At 47.9% G+C, this 15,277-nt stretch overlaps 1 protein-coding gene across 1 annotated transcript in view; it reads right to left on the bottom strand.

Annotated features, from left to right (window-relative positions):
- The window catches only part of pcdh7b (protocadherin 7b), a gene marked incomplete at both ends in the record, with an annotated part of 97,832 nt that overhangs the window by 49,008 nt on the left and 33,547 nt on the right, over positions 1-15,277 (bottom strand). The window contains 2 exon segments of the mRNA XM_079184483.1: positions 1,128-1,217; positions 1,219-1,347. Coding sequence (XP_079040609.1) covers positions 1,128-1,217; positions 1,219-1,347 — 219 coding nt within the window.

Here is a 15,277-nt window from a genome sequence, read left to right as displayed (position 1 = left end):
CACTGATCTGAGATAAGTTAAGACATCATCTCCAAAACAAATCCGTCTAAAAAAAAAAAAAAAAAGAAGAAGAGTGAATCTGTACGCCATTTGAATATCCTTATCCTAAGCTGCAGTGGGGAAGCCTCTGCACTTAGGCTTAGCACTCTCAAGACAGCTCCTCCTTGTTAAGCATCGCCTCAGACTCCTACACTATGAATGGGACCATTACCCCCATCTCTCACTGCACACCCAGATACACACACACACACATATTTTGGTCTTTGGTAGGAAACTAGCTCAGGGTGGCTGTGAGGTTATGCAGCACTGTATCCAGGGACTGCCTTTACAATGGGCCTTTTTCTTTTCCACTGCTCCCACTCACTCTCTCTAGACTGCAGTCTTTTTTTTTTTTTTTTTGCATTACAACCTCCAGAACATCAGCTCCATCTCCCAATTGTAGAAAAATAAACTCCTTCATAAGGGCCTCAAGCCGGCACTCATTGCAAATCAGTACAGCGGTACAGCTTCTAAACAATTCAAGTGGGGTATTAACCCCCCACTGCTACTCCTCCTCTACTTCATCTCAAAGAGATCTCGAACAAAATCTATCCTCCGTCGGGTTGAAATCAAGACGGCGAATGAAGAATTGCAAAGGAAAAAAAGAGCTGCAAACTGAAAGGGAGTAAGACGGCCTGAAAAGGTGTTGATCTTACAGAATATGTCTGTTACATTTATTCCCTTGTGTAGCGCCTTTGATCAAATAAGCCTGCTGTCTTCTGAAACAGAACCATAAGGTTTTATTACAAATCCCGCACCTCGTCTTCACATGATGTACATTCGCGGAGGGGCTTTTAGCTGTGGTGAAAGTTGCAACGGCTTCTATGTCACGACCTCAACACCACGTCACACTTGATTCGCTGCAGAACTAACCAGGAAATCCTCAGGCACTCAAAACACTTACAGAACTGTCTACTTGGTAACAAATAATAATAAAAAAAAAAGGGCCAAACCTCACATGTTTCTGTGTGTTTCTGAGGACTGTCTACCGTCGGGGGTTTGCTTTCTGTACGTGGATGCTCTAGGCAGTACGTGTATGTTTCCTGTATCTTAGCGCTGTCTTAATCTCCTTTAGTGTTTGCCCCTACCATTTTCCATGTGCTCTGCCTCACCGACACTGCCATCCGGCGTTGTCCTCTCGTAGCTGTCCTCGGGCAGGGGAAGGGCGCCCAGCCGGGGGCCCGACGAACTCTTGCTGCTGGGCGTCTCCGACTCGTCCAGGCCGCTGTCGTAGCAGCTCTGCAGCGATCCCTGCTGGTGAGGGTCCTGGGGCTGGCTCACCACCGAGAAGGTCACTCGGCGAAACGGCTACAAGAGAAACCAAACGGCCGGGGGTCACGATAAAAGGGACTCTTTTTTTGCTTTACTTTTCTTTTTGTATTGTTTGAGGACAGCTAGGGAGTTGGATCAGCTGTATTTTTGAAAAGGGGTTTCGGGTCAGGATGTTAGAGGAATAGGTTAGGGGGGAAAAAAAGGGGGCAAGGGTAAGGAGACTATGCATTAACTTGAGGAGTCTGGAGGAGTCGTGGAAGTGTGCTGGCTAGACACAATTATTGGAGCGTAAATCTCCAAGCTAGCTGTGATGTCACTTTCCTGACCCTAAAAAACAAGACAAACAACCTAATCTGCTCTATCACAAAGAGCCAACAAAGACCTTTTTATCGCAAAACAAACAAGGTCATGCCTTTCTCACACCCTGCAAGAAATATCAATGGGAAGACATGGTAACAAGGGAGACGCAGGGAGGCTTTACAAAGGAAGCCTTTCACAAGCTCGCTTGAAGCTCAGGGGACCAAGACGACACGGCAGCAGCCCGCTAAACCTGCGTGTTAAATACAGTCGAGGAGGGAGGAATTCACCGGCCTGATTCACTTGTTTATTTTGGCCGCTAAAAAAAAAAAGAAAAAAAAGAGGACAAGGTGAACGAGGGTCCAGCGCTGCGGGAGGTCTGAATCGACTCGCACAAAGAAAGAGTGCAGGCAAACGGGGACGCCCGCTAGACTGCACGCGCAACCCAATAAGTGTAGCCTGCTAATTATTGAACAGTGTCCCCGAGTTAAGCGGTAACAGAGCATGTCATTAAAGCGGAGGCCTCCTGCTCACCGTCTCAGCCCGTTTCCCCGCCCCTCCCCTCTCTACATCTTCTCAATCCCTGTCTGAGCGTTGTACAAAAGTAATGGCAGAGAGAGGGCGGGGGCGGCGGGGGGGGAGGTGAAAGAGGGGAGAATGAGCATGAGACTAGGAGTGAAAGATCCGGCTTGGTCATTACCAGAATAAATGGCATAACAAATGGCTGACGCCGTTCATTAATTAGTTACAAACACAGTCAGAGCTGATCTTCTCCTCCAGCCCCTTGCCGGGCCTCGTCACTTGTTTTCCCGCTCTTCTGCTTTCCCCTCCTCCCTACTCTGTCCTCCTTGTCTCTTCGTTCCGTCACGAGAATATTAAACGAGACAGAGGCCCATTGCTCAAACATTTTGTCTTTCTCTCCCCCCCCCGATTGTCTCACCTGATGAAATGAAATCTGCTATCGGCGCCTGCGGTCGGTAACCGCGTCTTTAATTTCGTACATCTATCCGCTCCCCGTTTTGGATCATTTTTATCTGCGAAGGCTGACGCCAAAACATCACGTCAAGCTCTTATCGTGCCGACGGATATTTGGTATGCGTGAACGCCTGTCCATATCTTTTGGAAACAGAGTGACAAATGAAGTGACGGCACTTGTGTGTGCATACGGATATAAGGGACAATCTCAGCGAGTGCATACAGGTCACAACCGGAAGGTGAACCTCTTTGTTATTTTGTCATCCTGAGACACTTACTGGAAGCACCTCTGAATTTCTGCCAGGCAAAATACGGTGAAAGATTGTCTTTTTGATAATGAAATTTCCCACAAGCCACTGGGGGAAAGATGGGCCTCCTCTAACTCTGTGTGCCTGTTTGTAAATTTGCATTTATTCATATATTTGCATTTATTTATATATATATATATATATATATACACACATTTCTTTCCTCTGGCTGGCTGGCTAGCAAAGCAATCTTGGCAATAAATCATGTTTCCATGTAATTACAATCAACACTCAACAAATGAATTGGTATAAATATTCATGCACATTTCACTTGGATAGTCAAACATTTGTTGCATAATTAAAATCGGGTCCCAGAAGGAGAACTGCTCTCCATAAGTGTAATAACGCTTGAAAGTATACGCTAAGATATTAAACCATGTTTTATCAGGTTTTGTTTGTTTGTTTGTTTGTTTTCACCCTATTTCTCCGAAACACTTGTTTGGTGTGAGGTGTGTGTTAACAAATACAACAGCTTGTGTGTGGTCGGGGGGGGGGGGGGGGGGGGGGAGTACTTTGTCTGGATCAGATTTAGCAGAGTGCCATAATCTTTGGGAAACACGCTTTTTCTAATGACACAAATGAAACGACTGTTGCCTAATGAATTGCTGGCGAGACCGTCGCAAAGAAAAGAAACACTCGAGCAGGCGCGCACCGAGGGAAAATTGAGTTTGGGAGAGAGAGAAAAGAAGCTGACAGGAAGGCGGGGGGGGGGAGAAAAGTTAAATGAACAAATAGATTTTATTCACCTGAATTTCCCTTATTTTCACTGGAGGGAGAGTAAGATAGAAGAGAGAGAGAGAAAAAAAGCTAATTTGTTTGCAGACCAGAAAATGGAGTTCACGCAGAGATCGCCGGAGGCTTTGGATTAGAATCTGCAGCAACCACCGTCTGCACGGCGACCTTCGCTCCCTTCATTCTGTGTCTTTTAAATAAATGAATAAAATAAGAAGTGATTCTTTCTTAGTCATTTCTTCCCCTATATGTGTGTGTGTGTGTGTGCTCATGTCTAGGCGTGTGTGTGTCTCAGAAGTAGCCGGGGAAGAAAACGTGAATTGTCCAACGTTCCGTGTGAAATCACGTATGGCTTTCTGGTTGTCAAATCCAATGTTTTTTTTTCTCCTCTCTCTTTCAAGTATTCATAGGTGACTCATCACGTGGCTTAATCACAGGGAAAAGGATCAAAATAAATGATCTGCTGTGCACTCACACTATATTAGGGTTGACGGCTGTTTGTTTTTTTGACCCCCCCCTCTCACCAGATACCGGTCAGACCCGGTGAGTTTGTCAAGTCTGACTGAGTACATGCCCTTTGATGCCGGTCCCTCTACCTCCTAGCCTGACCTCCTGGCCTCATGGTCCACTCAGCTGCCAATTAATCCAGCAGTGCACAGTCCCACATACACAGACACACTGAAATGTCATGACCGAGTCCCATTTATTTTAGCCAATTCTGTCTTTTTAAAGTCTTGGAAGGTACTAAATAATAAAAAATCTCATCACTTACACACATATCCATGTATAAAGTAGCTAAACCCCATGATGTGTCCTCCCCACGGAGTGGCCAAGCTTCCAATGTATGGCTTTAGTTACAAGTTAGCACTAGTTTGCTTTATCTTTACCAGATGCCGGGACCTCTTTTTTCGGCCTCTTTATGGTGCGCCTGTGATTGAAAGCCAGCTGCGACAGCCACGGGTGATTGAGCAAATCCGTCATCCCAAAAAACGAACAATGCAAACAAGCCACAGGTCTACGGGGAGCTCTGGCCGAAGCTGGGCTGGGCCTGTTTCCTCTGGACGCTAAAGGGAAAACACATGAGCTGCCTGACTCGAGCGAAGCTGGAGCCAATAAAAACAGGACCGTGCCACTCGTGTCAATAATGTGTGACCTCTTGGATTTGATTTTCATTTCCTCCCCACCGCCCTCCGAACTAAAGGTTGAACCGCCGTCAGCAGCACTCTGTCTGAGCTGTAGTACTTCTTTTATCTCCTAGCAAACCTTGGCTTGGTAACACATTGTCCAGTAGTAGAGCATTCGTCCTTTGCACGAAACCTCAGACTCGTTCACATCAAGTTGAGGACACAGTAAAGGAATGTTGCTTCAGACTATGCAGTCAAGTATCTTGTAAAGGGTTCTCATTATCAAACCTCCAATGAAATCCTCTGTCACTCATTCATGCCCATGTGATAGAGTATACCTGTACACAACACCACACAATGGTGACTGTGTTCTTGCTCTACTGCCAGTCCTCATCCACTGAGGAAGCCTTTTGAACCCGATCTCGCTGGATGTCTGGGTTTATAATTAAGCCCACCTTCACCAGAGCCTCTGGGTGGAGCGTAGGATAATAGAACGATGTAGGTGGGTCTGCTTGGAAAACACAGGGTGTGTAATTTCAGCTGTAAATACCTTTTGGCGGATGGCAGTGACCCACTACCGTGAACCACAGGAAGTAATTGTGGCTAGGCAGGACGTGGGGCAAGGGGAGCAAACATAAACTGCAGCGCTAGTGTCTTATTGCAGTCAACCAAGAGAGATGGAGGGATACAGAGAGGAGAGCGGTGAGATGGAGAGACTGATAAAGAGGCCAGTAAAACGGGGGTGGGGGGGGGGGGGGGGGGGGCTCGGAGAGAGTGAGAGAATGGAGTGACACACGAGTACGGCCATGATTGCCAAAAGTGCCAGTATGTAATTAAGAAGCCATGTTTCATTTTTAATGGGCAAGCAGACAGCGACCTGCAATCAGCCACCTGAGACGCGCAGAAAGTGCCAAATAGCCACGGCACACCAAACAACGTACTTGCTGGAATCTTAAAATTACCTCAACCGAATCGCGGCTGCTTGTTTTTGCGAAAAGCTCAAATGCTGGTGAGCCTATAGCTGTAATTCCAGTACTGGGGAATTTAGAAAGATCATGAGATACACTGAGGCTCAAGCTATAAATGGGACAAATGCCCTCAAGGTGAATGTCCGACTGGGAATCAATCTGGAATCTGATCGGGGTGGATTCAGGTTCTGTTTGGGTTGCTGCACTGTTGCACTTAATTACTATGCTAAGCTAAGCGCAGAACGCTGCTGTCTGGCATCACTTGTCAAAAACAAGAGGCCGAACGGGGATGGTCTCTCAGGTGTATTTGTGACGAGGGGAATTTCTAAAAAAAAGGGGTTTGTGTCAGGGCCGAGTAAGTTGTGGGAATTCTGGCTGGAGTCGTTGGCTGCAGCTTTGTTAGCGCAACCGCCTGAACAGTCTCGGGTATCATGTTCTAGCCTGGCTGAGCCCTGTCAAGCTCCACTGCTCCTCTTCACTTCTTCTCGTCCCCCCCGTCCCCCCCCATCTTCTTCAAGCTTCGCTCCTCCTGCACGCATTCCTCTCGTCCCCCCCGTCCCCCCCCCATCTTCTTCAAGCTTCGCTCCTCCTGCACGCATTCCTCCCAGGTCACTCAGGATGAAGAGGAGAAACCGGGGCGACATTTCCAAAGAACACCCAACACTCAAAAAACACAAAGCCGAGGTTAAAGAGGCTCTTGCTAGTTCATTGTCAGACTTTTCCAACATTATCTTCTGAGCCAACAAAGATGCGACAAGTTTTCTTCTAGTCTGCTGAAAAAAGTCTCGCAAGGGCATCCAGCTGCCGGTTCCTCACCTTAACTTTGCCCACAATAAAGGTTTGGAACATGATAAGAAATTACAACGATGGATTTAAACACCCAATCTCTCATTTAAAATCATGTCAGGGAGCTGTGAGGTCATACAATCCACATGGGTCCAAAGCCTGATAATAAAAAATGTTTATACAGCTTTAAAAATACTTTTATTACAGGTGGTGCAGACATATGGGCAACACAGCGCACAGGCTCGTTAAGAGTTGATGATGCTATTAGCACTCTCTTGTTGATCTTTGAAAGCGTGAGTGTTTTTTTTTTTTTTTTTTTTACCCTTCCCTTTTAACATGTGGTCGTTTTATGATCTGACCGCACACCGACCAATCGAATGTCCCCCAGCGCTTGTCCACTGGCGTTCTCTTTACTGACCCTTTATTGCAGTCTTTGGCAGGAGAAATATCCGTATAACTATATGTGCTCCAGTAAGAGAAGGCGGTTCAATAAATACAAATAGACTGCGGGACACCCAAAACGTGGACTCCCCGGTGCTTCCGACTTTTGCATGTTTGCCGTTGTGCCATGAAAAAGTTGTTGCTAGGCATAAAATGTCCTCGACAAGAACTCTGGAGGGATAAATTCTTAGTCGCAGAGATTGTGCCTTGGGAACCACTTTGGATTGAGAAAAGGGAAGTGTGGGGGGGGGGGGGGAGATGCTAAAGTCAGAGCGACTCGAAGAAGGAGGTAGAAAAAAGAGAAATATATGATAAGGAAATTACAAAATGGGGGATCCTTCCATCCCAAGCTTATTTTCCTTCCTTCATCCACATCCCCTTCTAGTCGTTTCTTTTCCCAGTGTGTTTGGAATGCCTTTTGGACGACTGCCACGGCTAGCATTAGCATGCACACCATGTGTTCAGCCGGAGAGACCGACCAGCAGAAAGGAAAAGAAATGGAGAGAAAAAAAAAAGAACCACATGGTTACTTTTTTTTTTAAAGTCTGGGCTAAACTTTTAATTGCTCTTCAAGTGGCGGATTAGGCCATTGGTGTAACAGAGATACTATTCAGGGGGGATGCGTTTGAAGATCTTCAGAAGCTTAGCCCAACCCCTGACCTGCTCTGAATGGCAAAGGAGAAGTGTTTTTTTTTTTGGTTGATGGGGTGGGGGTGGAGATGGGCCGGAGGATGTTGAGTGGCAGTGGATTAGCTTCGAGCTGACACGCTAACACCCTTTTGTGGGGTTTCTGCTGCTTTTCCGCTGGGCTGCAGGAAACAACATCCCACCAAACCCGGTGTCATGTTGCTTCATAATTCATTAAGGGAGGTTTGTCATTGTCGACCAAAGAGCTAATGTATTGGCTGTGGTACTCTTTTTTTTTCGGATTTCCACAGGAACATCCGCGTCCGTCAGTCGCGAATTAAGTTACATCCTCTCATTATGAATGGATGGGGCCTTCTCCTGTGTCGCCATGTTAGAGCCAGTGCTGCTGACACCGGCGCTGGCAGACGCTGGGAATGAGCGTCAACCAAATCCCTGACCGTGGTGTCGCTTACATAGAGTCTGCCTGCAAAAGTCTCGAGATCGCCTTTCCTACTTTTTGTCGAATTCATCCCTTGTTTACACGGCGACACCTGAACGCCGCACGCACGTGTGCGAGAGGAAATCGCTCCCATGCACGTGCCTGTAGTCTATCTGAGTGAAAGTGTATGAAGTTCCCAGTTCTGGCATGGCATGAGAGGTTTGGGGGGGGGGGCGAGGTGAATCATGTGGGGATCCATCACAGCTGTGTGTGGCAGCGCTGCATCTGACCAACGGCCTACTACTGTCACTTTGTGACGGGACTGGGGCTGGCTGGCGCTAACGCTAGCTTGTTGTGACACGGGTCCGGGTGTCAGCAGAAAAACATGACACGGCATCAACGAAGCCGAAGCGGCCAAATGCCAGAGCTGAGCACTCGCTGCCACGGATATGAGAAACGTCAGCAGCGCACTTGTTTTGCTACCTGTCCCGCGCAAGCACAGATGGGAGATTTAGAAGCCTTCAAATGCTATATCGAAATAAATGAATGTCAACGCAGAGAAGAGGCAGTGATAGGATCTACAGGGATGGACAGATTTGTGGCGAGAAGGATAAAGAAAGAAAAAAGACTGAGATAAGGGAGGGAGAAAGAGACAGAGAAAGATAAATTATTCTTTATTTACCATCCTGAGTCACTGATGACAGATAACCTGCATTTAGGAGATCAGGGCCGCCATCCAGACAGGCAAAAGAGAGGAGAGAGAGAGATTGGGGGAGGTTGGAGAGTATATCCAGCTTATCCGCTAATGAGGTGTTCTATTTGGGTTTGATCATGCAGGCATGTATCATTCAAGGCGGATAAGTAGCGCGTGTCCTTGTGTGTGTGCATTTTTTAGTGCCCGTACGTGCGTGCGCGCCCGTGTCATCTCAAGAACCACCCGCACTCCCCTCATTTCATCAGGACATAAAACCACCAGGTGGCGCGTCTTTGCCAACTTGTACGTCCCGATCATATCTCTGACACACACAGAAAGGTCCGATCCACCACCACCTGTTCCCGACAACAGAAGCATAAGACAATCACGATCCGAGCAATTATGAGAACAATTATGACAAACGAGTAATTAAAACCCTAATGTCGGGGTAAATAAACTGACTGGTGAGAAAGGGAGAGGAGGATGAAGGAGGATGGGAGGAAGCCCAAGGCGGGTGAGGAAAGGGAATGAGTAAAGAGCAGAATTGAGAGAGATGTGTGCAGTCGCTATCGTGCTGCAGTCCTGCCGCTGCAACGCGAGGATTATGAGGAATGGAAGGGCCTCACACACACTTACCCGCACGTTTAACAGGCCCTCGAAACTTGGCATCGGAGCTGCCCTCCCCCCCCCCCCCCTCCCACTCCCGCGCATTCCTTCCCGTCAAGTTCCCCGTCCCTCCATCCTCGTTCATCACCGCGCAACTCGGCCCCTTATCTCCCCGCCTCCCCCCCCGTCTCCAGTCTCTCTGTCACCCTCCCTACCTCGCTATCTCTGTCGAGATCACGCAAGGTCAAACCTCGCCGACGTTTGATGGATGAAAATGGAATTAAGATGAAAGCACACTTTCAGATAATGAAGATATGCGGCGGGAGATTAGGAAGCCGGGGAGGCCGCTGAGGTGCCGACCAAATTAATATTGAAATTTATGTGTGTTTGGCTCAGGCCCAGACAATCCCCGTGTGTTATTTTCACCAGGGGGCCAAAGTGGAAAACATAACAAAAAATGTAATAGCACTTGAGCGGGTGGAGGGGGGGGGGGGGGGTGGAAAGGCAATGCCTTTTTCCTTTTCCAGCCGACAGTGTTCATTTTGCCTGACGCAGGGATGTAAAACGAAGTAACTGAAGTGATGCGGCCATTCAAGAGCAGAGGATGGATTGTGTTGGGAGCACTAAACACACACACTTGTGGGGGGCTTTGTGTGTGTGGACGCTCCGAGATTAAATACCTTCAATTTATGTGTGATGTCTAAAAGGAAGCACGCGCTTTGCATGCGAACATGTGCCCATTCTGAATTTTTTTACGTTGACTTTTGTATGATGTACTATCAAGAAAAGTGACACACAATCCAATCTTCCACATCTCAGCAGTGTGTGTGTGTGTGTGTGTGTTACAGGAGATAGGCGAAAGGGATAAGGCCCCCCGTGCCTCAGAAGGCATCAAAGACAGACAGCCTATCAACGCTTCGTATCGCTGTCTGATGACGGCGATACGAACACTAATCCGCATTTAAAATAGTCCTCTCCTCCTTCGAGTGCACTCGGCTAACAGCGTCTCTCCTCTCCGATCCTTTCCTCGTTCTCCCTCTCTCTCTTTGACACTATTCCCAGCGAACTTAAAAAAACAAGCAGATAAGATCCACAACGTGCTCTTAAGGTCTCGTTTTTCGGCTCCAGCCCTATTAGATCTCATTACTCAGTGGTTGACCGGGCGGCCATTTTGGGGCAGCTAATGGGAAATTTGATAATGGCGTCAGGTTGTTTTGGTCCCCACTGTCACGAGCTCTCCAGCACACTCTCTCTCGCTCGCAGTGGCACTTAGTTAAGGGCGCGCAGGAGTGTCGAAAAGCACAATTAACGGCGCAGCTTGTTTGTTCCCTCTGGTATTTCTGCCCAATAAGTCAAAACAATGCAGAAAAACATTGGAGGAGGAGCACAAAAGGAACTTGTGCGTGGTTTCTATTTGGCCCTGTTTTTGTCCTCTCTAAGCTGCAAGCTGTTCACCCCCTTATTGAATAAGAAGGAGGGGGGGGGGAAAGAACGTGGTCAGGTTACGTGCGAGATAGCCAACAATGAAGCTCTTTGTATAGTAAACAAGCAGAATATTATCCCCCCCCCTCACTTTAATCAAAGGTTACAGAGGTCAAACAGGCATGATTACAGGACACCTGCGGCCTGCTCTCCGGTGAGCTGTGTACCAATGCCCCTGTGCCATCAATCCCCACCTAAGATGTGGTTGTGTGTGTGTGTGTGTGTGTTTCACCTATCACCTTACCAGCAGCTGGTATCCTAGGAATAAAGGAATCGTCAGAGAGATGGCCAGCGGAGGAAGAAGATGAAGGGGGGGGGGGGGGGCGGGGGCGTGGGTGGGATAATGGCGGCGGTGTGCGGGGTTAGCAGATGGAACGGATCCTGTGTCTCGTTGAAATAACCCCCCCCCTCCCTGTTACTCATGGTGCAGGTGAAAGCACCTAACTGTACAAGGACCCCCGCCCCCCCCCCACGTCTCTGTACTTCTAATCAAGAGAATGACAGAAATGAGAGGACAAGGAGCTTTGAGGGGCAACGGAGAAAAGAATGGCTGCTATTGAAGTAACCTAAGCTAGTGGGGAAATCTCCACATCACACACACACACACACTGTCTCTGCAGTGACAGCAACCCGTTCTGTCTCTGACTCCATGAAGGAGCTGGTGGTGGCGGTGGTGGCGGTGGTATGTGGTCAATGACTCCGAGAGGATTATTGATTTAAAGTGACATCGGCGCGACGGATTAATAGTGACGAGTGCCAAGAACGGCGCAGTGCATCACACGCAGCGTCATCGAGGATCCATGATGCCGGATCAATACGGAGGCATGAAAGTCGGGTTGGCGATAGGTGTGTTTGTGATGAACAGGTTTCCCTGCGTCCTTGTTGTTTTTCAGGGAGAACATAAGAGGAATGTGGTTTTCTGTGTCACATATCTCTCTCTCTCTCTCTCTTTTCTTCTTCCTCTCTTTCACTCTCTCTATCTCCCTCGCCCGTGTCACTCAGCCACAACGGAACCGCTTGAGAAAGAAACTCGAGGCCAGAATTCAGGCTGTCACATACACAAAAAGGCAAAACATCCATTTCATTTGAGCTCGTATTACAGTGCCATTTTCTCTCTCTTTGATCTAAGAACAATGCCCAGGATTTGCCTCACAATGGGCTGCCTCTAAAACCGTACCTAGTGGCCTGCAGAACAGGCTTCTCCTCCCCCAGTCCAAGCGAAAGCAAACCGCTAGCGGCACAGCACAGCACCCCGCCGCGCTAATGATGGCCCTCCTCTGGCCCTCCTCAGGCTGGCTAATTTAACCCCCTGGTGTAAATTGAGAGGTAGGGGTCACGCAGCCGCTCTGGCTTAAAACAATAATCACATCTCTTAAAAAACAAGAAGAAGGAAAAACAGCCGCTTGGCCCACATTTCTGTGATAACAAGAAAATTGGGTGTGTTTTATTTATCTGCGGCGCAGACCACATTATTATGAATTTGGGGCATTGGAAGAGAAGTTATTTAGGAGGCTACAGTTTCTGTTATCCCCCCGTGTATTTACTTTGCCTCCCTTGCTCTCTACCCGAGCCCTCCCTCTGCCCCATCACTGCGCCTCTGGTCCTCGTCTTCGGCCAGAATGAAAAAGCAGGTCAGGCGTATAGACGACAACTCAATAAGCTAAGTATAATACACCCGAAACTGAGTTGAGAGTGCCGTCATCGTTAGCATGCAGCACACCGCCGCTGTGAGGCAAAAATGTGCAAATCTGTCCGTGGATATTACTGCAGGTGTTATAAATCTACTCTTTGTAGTGATTCTAACCGCTGACATGCACTCCCAAGGGGAGCAGGATTGAAGAGCCTTGGGTGTGAGGTGGCTGTCCTTTTTTCTCCCAAGATGCATCTGTCGAGCCTTGTTGGTACTTCAGCGGTAGTATAATCGCGCGGTGACATCTGAAGGCAGTTGCAGCAGCCCACACACACACACACACGCACACACTTGTTTACAGCAAATGGCGTGTATTCCTTGCTTCAGTGCATGGTCCTACATAACAATGCTGTTGGTGTTTTTTGCAGAAGTTGTAAAGTGGAGTCGTTGCATTTTTTTGTTTTTCCCCCCCCCCTCCCCTCAACCGACATGTGCCAGGTACCAGCCCATCCAGATGTGATCATCACCATTACTGTTTGCGTTTTCAGCACCGACAACTTTTCATTCCGCGTCCATCTGTCAAGAATATTACCCACCGAGTCATCCATCGCGCTCAATCCACTCCCTAATTCTCGCGTCTCTCGCTCCGCTTATCTCCGCACTGTGCCGTTCGAGGCGTAATACTAACAAGGTAGAGAAAGACGAATTGCTTGTTGGGTTCGTAAATCCGCAGATAAGGTGAGCGGTGTGTTTCACATTACGGCTTTAGCCCCGCGTTACACCTCGGAGGAACCTCACTTCACACCCCACGTGCCTAAGCACACACATGAATAAAAAGGTCCCTGTCATCTTTCCCTCGCTCCGCTAATGAGTTCCATTTCATTCCCACATTCCTGTACACGACCCCATCAACCTCAGGTGTGTTGAGTTGCAATGCCACCAGCTCTCTGCTCCTTTCGGGGCCTCTCTCTCTCTCTCTCTCTCTCTCTCTCTCTCTCTCTCTCTTCAGTGCTATCCGGTGCTCCGTCGAGCCCCGCAATCTAGTTAATATTTCATCAAGTGGGGAATTTCACATCTGTAGGTCACATTCTGGGCCTTGGCAATTAGAAACTCAAACAGCGACCTGGCTTGCTTCTTTTAATTCTACTTCTTCTTCTTCTCCTCACCCTTCTGCGCACCCTTCTTCTTTTTCTTTTTTCTTTTTTTTTTTTCAAAGGGAATTAACAAGTTGAAATTAATTTGAGCCCGCGCTGACGTCCTTATAGATGGAGCTGGAGAGACAGAGAAAGTGCGGAGACCACCAGAATCCACATGAATAAAATAGCATTCTGGGTTTTAAAGTGTCGCGCGGCGGCTAAATGAGGAGCGACCGCAGTCATTCTCCGGGTACAGACTCTCTTTGGTCTTGGACAAATCCCTCGATTAGGAAACTAAGGACATGATATTGCCATGATTTTTGTGAAAACTGGAAACCATGGATAATTATAAAGTAATGGCCCATGCACCCACCAGTTTATGTGATTTGAAGAATTAAACATTGAGCAGAGACCAACATGTAGTTGTTGCGTGCTTCCCTTCTTCCTGCTTGTGTGTAATTACACGTGCGCTCACTAAAGGACATCTGTGCAGGCGCATTAAGTGTGTCTTGTGTGGGTCTTAAGTGCACGCTGGGATCTGCGGGTTAATCCTTGATACTGTATCTGAACTGGATTAACAATGCCTCACTCATTGCAGTATCTTTGATTAACCCCGCTTATGCCTCACAGCATCAGGAGGAACAACAGGACGGCCTGCATGGTCTTGGCGTGTTGAAACGCCGGAACAGCACGCCGTCAGCGGTGGGTAAATGTATAAGGTGAGCCTCTCCACTCTGAGTCGTCGTGTTGTTCAAATGTAGGACGCGATAAGAGATGTGACCAATGAGCCATTTGCTGTTGTTGTTTCTTTCCACTCGGAAGTCAACACAGCAGCTCTGGAATGGATTTAAAGAGATCACTGGGTCCTTTATCTGCTTAAGATGCTGAGTAGAGTTTACATAAACACAGAGAAGGGCTCATCGTGGTTTTATAGACCACGAAATGAAAAACAATGTTCTCATTTAAGGCCTGTTTAATGATTCTGACGGGTCATGAGTGCTCCTGTGTTGCTGATCTGGGACCAGTGATTATTAGCAATGACCGCTCAGAACCCTGACCCGCAAAGCACTCTAATACGCGACCTTGTGACTTTCCTGTTTGCTAGCCTGCTTAGATCTAATACATATCGATCTGTTGTTGGGGAAGGCAGTGTGTGGAGGGAGTGACAAAGAGATATGGACAGAATTAATGTTAAAATACGACCAAAAAAAACACCAAAATTCACTCTGGCAACTCCAGGTCCCTGCTGGGCTAATTTAAGCAGGCAAACAAAAAGAGGCAACCGAGCAATCTGGCAAAATATTAAAAAAAACAATGCTCCCCGCTGCAGCCAGCCAGCCAAGGCCATCACGCAGAGAGATGGGCAAGAATCCACTGAATCTTTCTCCGAGTTACAGTCTCGACAGAAACCTCGCGATGCAAAGCCAGCGAGCGCTCGCATTCAAAAACGGGAGAACGCGCCGCGCGCATCTCTTTTGTGAAGGGTGCAGCCGACACGAGGTGGAACTGTTGATACGGGGGCCGCGTGTGATCTGGTGCGCGCCCAGACGAAGACACACCCATCCCACACGCAGCCCAGATCTGTCCATCAGAACCATGTGTTTAGCCAACCTTAAAAGAAACTTTAAAAAAAAAGAAAGAAAACTGCCCCAATCAACACAGAAGCCGAGGCTTGTCAGTCACACATTAGCAGCCAAGTCACCACAAGGCAGAGGAGGAGA

This window comes from Pholis gunnellus (genome assembly GCF_910591455.1).
Source record: "Pholis gunnellus genome assembly, chromosome: 23".
NCBI lineage: Eukaryota > Metazoa > Chordata > Actinopteri > Perciformes > Pholidae > Pholis > Pholis gunnellus.
This window is presented reverse-complemented; position numbering and strand designations above follow the sequence as displayed.